General features: G+C 38.4%; 1 protein-coding gene across 1 annotated transcript; it reads left to right on the top strand.

The window, feature by feature from the left end:
• The first annotated feature begins 1989 nt into the window (after positions 1–1989).
• Positions 1990–9826, top strand: cdk1 (cyclin dependent kinase 1). Its single transcript, XM_056235047.1, has 8 exons — positions 1990–2126; positions 2780–2829; positions 3016–3172; positions 5947–6070; positions 7139–7309; positions 7413–7576; positions 9137–9278; positions 9374–9826. The coding sequence occupies exons 2-8, from the start codon at positions 2793–2795 to the stop codon at positions 9485–9487; spliced, it is 909 nt and encodes a 302-aa protein (XP_056091022.1). The 5' UTR covers positions 1990–2126; positions 2780–2792; the 3' UTR covers positions 9488–9826.
• The last annotated feature ends 280 nt before the right edge of the window (positions 9827–10106 follow it).

The raw sequence follows: 10106 nt of genomic DNA, 5'->3' as shown, positions 1-10106 counted from the left end.
ATCACTTCTTTAATTAAAGTCTCTACCTCTGAGGATTTGGCTTTTGAATTGAGATTTTATCCTGGGGACTAAGCCTCCTTTATTTCTCTGTAATTAGACAGCCTAGTTATGCTTCATTGGCCTTTTGAGAGTTTTTAAATAGCTCCTTTGAGGAGTTGAATAAAAAACAAACTTTATTACAATTTCTGGTTTCACTTTGAGTGTGTATATACACGTGCTATAGACTGGTATACGGTATGTACATTAGAAAAACATGTTAATTTATTTATTGTACATCACACTTTTTTCTTTCTCTCATAAGAATGTCTAGAGGACGAATAAAATGTAAGTGATTTTCCTCTGATTTAAAAAACCGTGCTCTCTCTGGTGCACATCTGATTTACTTAGCCTATTAAATAGAGCGGTCAAACAGTGACGCCAAGTGGTCAAACAGAGGATTGTATGCTTGTATGTGCATGTGTGTACCACACTCTGTAAAAAACAGATGTGTACAGATCATACCTACTTTTTATTTGAGCGAATATCTCTGAGACCATGTCACAGTCTGGATGTCCTGTAAAGAGCACAGTCAGGGCTTTTCAGAGAAACCAAATGTTTGGGGGTTTCACCATGACAACTCCCTCTCCTTGGCCTTTAAAATGACTGCCATTGACTGAATTATCAAATTTAGCACTCTTATGGAAATATGATAATATTTGTCGTAAATAAACATCTCAGGGAAACGTTATGGGGTTTTAAATCAGATTATGACTTTCTGTTACAAAAAAAGAGAAAGATTTTCTGCATTGATTTCATACATGTCCTCCGTGGAACACCAGGACTTACAGCATGTTTAATTAGGCATTTTGGGGAGACACAAGTTAATAGGGAAAGAAATTATACATCAATATGAAATTTGAGATATTCTTTTGAAAATGTTGCCAAGTTATTACTCCCATTACTACACTTCTTTTTCATTACATGTTAACCCAATAACACATTAATATGCAAATTAGATACAATGTAGGCCTATAGATTGGGACTAAATTATGGCCATTTTACACATATTACATAAAGTAAAATATATAATATCAATATATCAAATCATTCTGTTATATTTTTCATAACATAGTTAAGAATCATCTTTATACAAAGTGTGGTTAAAAATAGCCTGAAACCTAAAAATTGATAAAAAAAAAAAAAAAGTTTTTTCTAATACATTATCATGCCATTTTATTTTCTTAATAACTGAGTCCTGGGGTCCTCTACAGAGGATAAATAAAATAAAATCAATAAAATAAAAATATTAATAAACAAAATATTAATAAATACTGTAGTATATAAATAACACTAAAATAATTGTCAAGCATCAGTTTAATCGGGGTGAAGTAACTCAAGAAAATTAAAGTCAAGATAAAAAAAAATGAACATTCTGCTCAAATTTGTGAATTAACTTTGTTGAAAGATGGATTATTTGTTTGAAATTTCGAAGGCTAACAACCACCTCTCTTTTGAACTAAAATCACAATAAAAGATAAACACACACACAAAAAGTGCTCCAAACAATGTAATGACATAAAAAAAATCACAAAAAATATATAAATGGGGCAGAGTCAGTGTCCTTGTAATCACTGAATTTGTTTGTTGTATATTGGAATGTTTATGGAATTTAAAAAAAAAACTAACAAGTGAGACAAGCACCACTGAACGTCATGAAGGTTTAGTCTGTTGCATTGGGTAGTCTGTCTTTTAGGACAACCTATAGATTAAAAAGAGAAAATGTTTTCCTGATCTGAACACTACCAGCGATTCTGTAGCAGCGAACATGGAAAAACGGGGGATTTCACGTTCCCTACCTGCACGAACAAACAAACCACTGGGCACGCGCACGTACTCTCGGACAGACGTACGCTCCCGCTCCAAACCGCCCTACCATCTGATTGGTTAGTTTGAAGTCCACCGAGAACTCCGATTGGCTGCTTTGAATTACGTCTAAGCGGCCAGTTTGAATCTAGGAACTCGCAGTTCAGCAGTGAGATACAACATCCGCACGCTCTTTCTCTTCTCAAAAACTTTAATCATCAAGATATCTGAAGAAAATAGGAGGGTTTGGATATTCATCCAGATTAGATATAGTTACAGAACAGGTGAGTTTTTAAATATATGAAGATGATCGCCTGTTATCAATCTTGATTCTGATCGTTGAACGTTTTAAAGTTGATGAGGCCCCACTGGGCAAAAAACTAAGGTACTTAACGTTAGTCATTTAACTTCAACATGCAGTTTATACTTGTAAATAATATTTAGTTTGATGTGATTCACAAATATAGTTCGTAAATAAAAGCAGATCACGGTCTTTGTCGCCTTTCCTTGGTTTTAACACTTGTTTCCGTTGCATTTTGATTTAACGTGGCCACATTTTCATTTGCAAAACATAGATATAAAAATGGGACTTCGTGTTTTCATAAGCAGAAAATTATGGCTCATCAGAAATGTCACTGTTGTGTTATGAATATATTAATGATGTCAAGGCTAAAAGTTGTAAGTTAATGGATGTTCAGAAAAGTCTTTTATACCTCATGTGTAACTTATATAAGTAAATGTATACATACATACTATTAACGTTAACTTAGATGTATAGCATTCTATATTAGATAGTGTATTGAAATAAAAAATGACAAGTTTGTCTGCCACTAGCTTTTTAAGGTGAGTTCCTTTTGGCATCAGTATTGAGTAAGTTAATTGCAAATGTTATGCTGTAAATTAACTTTTTTCAACCCTTTGTTTTTCCTCAAAAAAGATTGTTGAGAAAAATGGATGACTATCTGAAGATAGAGAAAATTGGTGAAGGTAAGTTGAATCTTTCTTTGTAATTTTCTTAAGAATTTGAGTTGTATACGACCATTTTATATTGTTCTCTGGCCTCTCTCTCAGTGTGCAGTCAGTTTGTTTCAAGGCAGATTATGAGATTGCATGAGAGTTCCTGGTATTTTTTTCTGTAGATGTCTAATAGAAATCCATGTATGTGTTCTTTAGGTACATATGGTGTGGTATATAAGGGCAGGAATAAAACCACTGGACAGGTGGTGGCTATGAAGAAGATCCGACTGGAGAGTGAGGAGGAGGGTGTGCCCAGCACTGCTGTCAGAGAAATCTCCCTCCTCAAGGAGCTTCAGCACCCAAACGTTGTACGGTATGAGACGGAGAGATTTCCTAACATCTTTATCTACACAAAACAAATTCAAAACCTCAAAGTTTAGCATAAAGAATCTGGATTCAGTCAGAAATTGCCGGTTGCGTGCATGTAACTGCTTTTGGAACTTGCAGATGTCTTCTCACTTGTTTTCTCTCTGTAAAAAATGAGAGAGTAATGATTTTATTTTGCTTCTTAAAGGGATACTCCACTTTCTTTGGAAATAGGCTCATTTTACAACTCCCCCAGAGTTAAACTGTTGAGTTTTACCGTTTTTGAATCCATTCAGCCGATCTCCGGGTTCTGGCGGTACCTTCCGGCGGTACCTTCCGTCAACACAACGGAACTATTTTCAGGCGCTGCGTCATATCATTACGCCTGCTGCACTCATGGTACGGCAGTAAAGTTTCTTGATTATTACGCAGGAATGAGAGTATAGTTCCTAGCCATATCAGCCTAGAAAATCACAACTTTGCATTTTCCGTCGGTCTTAGTGCACGATGTAACTACAGAAGAGTCAAGTTTTAAATAGGAAAAATATCGAAACTCTTTGGTCATTTTTTTTTTTGAGAAATGCTAATGGTCTTGTCCACTTCAATGATGGATGCTAAGCTATGCTAAAAGTGGTACCGCCAGAACCGGAGATCGGCTGAATGGATTCAAAAACGGTAAAACTCAACAGTTTAACTCTGGGGGAGTTGTAAAATGAGCCTATTTCCCAAAAAAGTGGAGTATCCCTTTAAAAGGGGTCATATTATGCTATTTTCAAAGATCATTATTTTTGTATTGGGTGTAATAGATTGTTAACATGCTTTAAAGGTGCCTTGTGTAAAAAAATCAATTCAAAATCCACATATTCCATACCAGATGGGGGCAGTATACCTCCAGAAAGTTGGCCTACTCTTGTCTGTTTTTTAGTTTAGGGTTGTTAATCTTCTAAAACCGTCAAATCGTCCGCTTTGTCCCGCCAAAGCCTATTTTGATCGGTGAGTGATGTAGAATAGAATGACTGCTGCGCTTGACAGGGCGCTCATAACGAGCAGAGAGAGAGAGAGAGCGCCCCGGCCGCGCGCGCGCACTCTCACGTCTTCAAACAACACGAGTGCAGTCCTCCTGCTCTCTCTCTCCCTCGCGCATACTAATCAAACCAATTGACACGATCGTAAGACCGCAGTTCATTTGGATATTTTTAGTGATTAGAGACTCAATGAACAACATCTCAACACTAAATTATAAAGGCCGGTCTCATATAGACGCGATTGACATCAGGTTCAAGTACGCCCACAAGCCGTGCGAGTTATTCGTGTATTGGAGTTTGGCTGGTGGTTATGTATGTTGCCCGCATACCGCCTCCCATGGCCGAAACTGGTATTATGACACCGGCCGGGCCGGGGCTAGTAATTTAGCATGCTAATTCAGGTTTATATCTCGGCAGCACTATAACTTGTCATTTTTTTAATGACATCATTGCATTTATTTCTTCTCATTCTTTTGATACGTGTAGCTCATTTGTTGGATATTTTTACCTCAATTTTTACATAAGGCACCTTTAATGATCAAAACACATACTGTACATTTTTGTAGCTGCTCTATGCCCAGTCTTTCTAGTCTTCCCTCCTTCTGAAAAGCACAGTGTGCTCTGATTGGCCTGCTGACCCAGTGCGTTGTGATTGGCCGAACACCTCAAGTGTGTGTCAGAAGTGTAATGCCCCTTACCATAATCGCGAGCTTGAGCTCCCAAAGCAATTATAAAGACAGTTAATAAAATCGTCAGATTTACCATATCAGTTCAAGCCCGAGTCTGATTCTGGAAATGCAGATGACCAAGCCGACCGATCTGAACCAACTTTGCAAGCACGACTTCAGCAGAACGTTTCACAGTGGTGAGTTGTAAGCTCTGCTTGAGTGACCAGTGTGAAACAGAACACACAGTGCATCTACGTTTGTCATCTTTTCACCACAAGTTATATGCAGAGAACAGTGGGTAAATCCATCTCTGCACTTTTGATCGTGAGAACAACAAACAATATGCGTTACTCTATACTGCACAAAGCCCTGCATTTAAACAATGGCAAATAGTTTAACAAATAATAAAACATACTTGCAAGTTCTGATTCAGAAGCACCACATTGCCCTAGCAAAGTTGGAATTGCCCCATTTATTTTTTAGAAAAAGCTTTTGTGGACATCCGGGCTTGTACTCTCACAGCTTCAGGAAACTGTCTTCCATAAAATGGGCTGCACACATGGAAGAGTTTGGTTGTACTGTTCTGGAACAGTGATTCCTTAACCCCTTCTTAACCTTCTGAATCTTAACCACTGATTTCCAATTGTGTCCACTTTCGGAAGGCCAAATAAAGTGCTTTTTTTTCCGAATTGAAATACACAGTCTCCACAACATGGCGGCGACAACTCTACTGACAACTGAAGCCACGCCTTCTTTCTTTGCGGATGCATTTGGCCAGCATTATGCAAATATTTCCACATAGTGACTTGGGAATGTGAGTGAGATTTCGAACGAGGCGTTTTAGCTAGGTCTGGATCTGTCTTTAGAAATAATAAAGTCATTTGTGGGCAGATCTAATACATGCACAAACAGCTACATAACACACTAAAGGAAAACTTGAAAACGCATCATATGACCCCTTTAAAAGTCTTTATTAATTGCTAGTAGCGTATACTGAAACATTTATCGTACAAATCAAATACTTTACATTTGTTATGTAAATCATAATACACCCCTGTATTTTTTTTTCTCTGTTCCCTTTTTCACAGCCTGCTGGATGTGCTGATGCAGGAGTCAAAGTTATATTTGGTGTTTGAGTTTCTGTCCATGGATCTGAAGAAGTATTTGGACTCCATCCCATCTGGCCAGTTCATGGAGCCCATGCTGGTCAAGGTGCATTATATAGTGTATAAGATGTGTTCACATGATCAATGTCACACTTTTGCTTGGGTTATTTAATTAACGAATGGTGCAGAATCTTCAATATTTCTGTCATTTACTTCCTAACTTTTTTTTTAACATGGACCTTTGAACTAGAGTCCTGCGCGGGACTGTTTTCTTCATCCCGCTCCTGCCCGCCGAATTTTTGTATTGCTATTGTTAAAGAGATTCATGGGGTTGTTGGTTTCGTTTCCCTGGCCTGCATGTATTCTGACGCACTGATCAGGAAGATGAATAGTAAATGTCAGACTTGCCTTGCTTAGGTTTTGTACTGTAAATACCTCGTTTAAGGTTCTTTTCCACATCATTGACATCTCCATCATGTCGTTAGGCTACCTCCCAATCCCGCAGGGGTTTTATTTGTCCGCCCATTCCCGCCCGCAGCAAAGTTCAAACCGCCCGCTCCCGCGAGATTTGCGTTGGGTCCCGCGGGACCCGGCGGGACTCAATCCCAATGCAGCCCTCTACTTTGAACCCCACTGTACATGAAAACTTAAGTAATTATATAGTAACATTTGTATTGGCTGCTTGCCATAATACACTACTATCTTAGTAGTGTATTATGAACTAAAGAATATATAGAACTGTTACAAAAAAAAAACTGCATCACGGCTTACACAAAAATAGTAAGCAGCACAAGTATTCAACATTGATAAGAAATGTTTCTTGAACCCTAAATCAGCGTAGAATGATTTCTGAAGGATCATGTGACACTTGAGACTGCAGTAATGGCTGCTGAAAATTCGGCTTTGCCATAGCAGGGATAAATTATATATTAAAATAGAAAAGTTATTTTAAATTGTAGTAATATTTCATAATATTACTGTTTTTACTGTATTTTTGATCAAACTTTCAAATAATGTATGCTCAACACTATATAGATTATTATTTCACATTTGAATGAATAAATTCTACTACTTTTCCTCAGGTTTTATATTGATTTATTTCTGGCTTGTACAGTAGGTCCCAAGTGTAGAGTCTGTACCTGGAAGTAACTGTAACTGCGTGTCCTCTTTGTAGAGTTACCTGTATCAGATCCTCGAGGGGATTCTGTTCTGCCACTGTCGCAGAGTTCTGCATCGTGACCTGAAGCCCCAAAACCTGCTGATTGATAATAAAGGTGTGATCAAGCTTGCAGACTTCGGGCTCGCACGTGCCTTTGGAGTCCCGGTCAGAGTATATACACATGAGGTACATACACACATCTCATCTCAGTGACTGCAATTTCCCCCTGCTCAAAGCGTTATGTAATAAATTAGGCTGACGTACTTCTACTCGCTGTGTTTTTGCACAGGTGGTCACTCTGTGGTACCGAGCTCCTGAAGTCTTGCTGGGGGCCTCACGTTATTCCACACCTGTAGACGTCTGGAGTATTGGTACCATCTTTGCCGAACTTGCCACCAAGAAACCACTCTTCCATGGAGACTCAGAAATAGACCAGCTTTTCAGGATCTTCCGGTAGGCCTATACCAGAGGTGTCCAAAACTCTGTCATGGAGGGCCACTGTCCTGCAGAGTTTAGCTCCAACTTGCCCTAACACACCTGCTTGAAGTATCTAGTAAGACCATGATTGGGGTTGAAGCTGAACTCTGCAGGATAGTGGCCCTCCGAGAGCAGGACTGGGCACCCCTGGCCTTTACAGACTTCTGGGACAGCGACATTGATGTTTTTGCATCCTAAAGTTGAATTTATAATGAATATCTGTGTAGTTATCAGCAGGGCATTTATGGTGATGCCTATAGTTGCATCTGCACTTTCTGTTTAAAATCGTAGGGTCAGTATCCCACCCATGATACAGTGTTTAAAATAGTTGAAGAAAAAAATAGCTATATATTGGTTCCATCGTGTTTTCTTGTTTTTCTTGTACCTGTCCCAGTCGATATTGGATATTTAATTGTGCATGCTCTTTTCTTCTATTTCTTCTTTTCATATTGTATTTGCTGTCATATAACTGTCACTAAATGATTTTTTTCATAGTGTAAATAGTGTAAATTAACTTAAATGATTGAAAATAACTTGTTTGATTAATTTTTTTCAGGATTCTTTGAATATAAAGTTCAAAAGACCAGGATTTAAAAAAAATAATATATATAAATCTTTTAACATAATAAATGTTACTCTCTCACTTGCTGAAACAAAAGACTGTATAAGGGTTAGTTCACCCAAAAATGAAAATTCTGTCAGTAATTACTCACCCTCATGTTGTTCCAACCCCGTAAGTTCATCTTCGGAACGCGAATTAAGATATTTTTGATGAAATCTGAGAGCTGGATCACTCCTCCATACTAGTCCATAGGCTTCTTCAGGGATTGAACTTGCCGGCCTCGAAAAGTTATTAAAGACATCATTAAAATAGTCCGAGTGACTACAGTGGCTCAATCTTAAGTTTATCAAGCGACGAGAATACTTTTTGTGCGCAAAAACAAAACAAAAATAACGACATTATTTCAACTAATCATTTCCTTCTCTGTGGGACTCGAGTCAGTTCACTAGTGTAATAGCGTAAGCTTCTGTTGTACGTCACACGCATCACGCACATGACCAGCGTCGGCCAATAGTGAGCCTACGTGTGACGTAGCTCTACGGAATCACACTACGTTAACTGACTCGAGGCGTTATTTTTGTTTGTTTTTGCGCACAAAAAGTATTCTCGTCGCTTGATAAACTTAAGATTGAGCCACTGTAGTCACTTGGACTATTTTAACGATGTCTTTAATAACTTTTCGAGGCCGGCAAGTTCAATCCCTGAAGAAGCCTATGGACTAGTATGGAGGAGTGATCCAGCTCTCAGATTTCATCAAAAATATCTTAATTCGTGTTCCGAAGATGAACGAAGGTCTTACGGGGTTGGAACAACATGAGGGTGAGTAATTACTGACAGAATTTTCATTTTTGGGTGAACTAACCCTTTAATATTAGTTGGCCTTGAGATATTGTGCAGCTTCAATACTGTGAAGATGCTACAGCTACTGGCTACTTTTATGTAGTTTTCTCCTCCCTTGGTTCATGTGTGTTCAGGACTCTGGGAACCCCTAACAATGAGGTCTGGCCGGATGTTGAGTCACTACCAGATTATAAGAATACCTTCCCAAAGTGGAAATCTGGGAATCTGGCTAACACAGTGAAAAATCTAGACAAGAATGGCATCGACCTGCTCATGGTAAGAGGGCGTCCTGACACACTGGTGTCCTACTTATCTGTTTGGGTTTATCTCCCTTTCTCTCCTCACATATTTTCATTGTCTCTTTTGTTTAGAAAATGCTGATTTATGACCCTCCGAAGAGGATTTCAGCACGGCAAGCAATGACACACCCGTATTTTGACGATTTGGATAAGAGCAGTCTTCCAGCCAGTAACCTCAAGATATAGACACACCTCAGATCCCTGTCTGCACACATCCATACTAAAGCAATGTGAGCTTAGGGGTCATAATAAACTGACTCTAGACTTCTGGGAGTCCAGATTTACTCCTCCAACCTGCAGTAATGCAATCTCTGTGTCTTTTGACATGCAATAATTAACCTTAGGTTTGTTTATTGGGTGGTTTTTCTACTTTTGTTTGTCTGTTTTTGTATGTCTTTTTCCTATCCTGTTTTATATGTTACATAAAACACCCGTTTGTAAATAAAATATATTTTTTGTGGACCTATAATGATATTACAAGAATAAACTAAGTTGTTCTCAATAAAGAGCACTTGTAGGATCCCATCATGGACTGACTGATGTCTTCTGTTGTCAAGTACACTAATACATTTGATGACTCATTGCATTTAACGTGGGGCCTGGTCCGTACAGATCAGGCCCCGCAGTTCGGCACACATGTAATTTGCGAATTAGTTGCAAAGTTTAACCATCATGATGTAAAAGTTTATCATTTGCACGCGTTTCTAAAGCTGGGTTCACACTGTACAGACACATTTTGCAAATCCTAAGATTCCTCTTATCCTAGGCTAAAATCTGAACTCTTTGATCGTTAGACATGTTCACC

The sequence above is a fragment of the Rhinichthys klamathensis genome, unplaced genomic scaffold, assembly GCF_029890125.1.
Source record: "Rhinichthys klamathensis goyatoka isolate OS25496 unplaced genomic scaffold, OSU_Roscu_1.1 h1tg000412l_1, whole genome shotgun sequence".
NCBI classification, from domain to species: Eukaryota; Metazoa; Chordata; class Actinopteri; order Cypriniformes; family Leuciscidae; genus Rhinichthys; species Rhinichthys klamathensis.
Note: the sequence above shows the minus strand (reverse complement) of the source record. Positions and strands in the feature narration are given on the sequence as shown.

Excerpts from the sequence above, each read along its gene's own strand:
- cdk1 (XM_056235047.1), top strand. The coding sequence starts at position 2,793 with ATGGATGACTATCTGAAGATAGAGAAAATTGGTGAAG. Across the intron at positions 2,830-3,015 it reads GATAGAGAAAATTGGTGAAG|GTACATATGGTGTGGTATAT; the intron begins GTAAGTTGAATC and ends TGTGTTCTTTAG. Across the intron at positions 7,577-9,136 it reads CAGCTTTTCAGGATCTTCCG|GACTCTGGGAACCCCTAACA; the intron begins GTAGGCCTATAC and ends ATGTGTGTTCAG.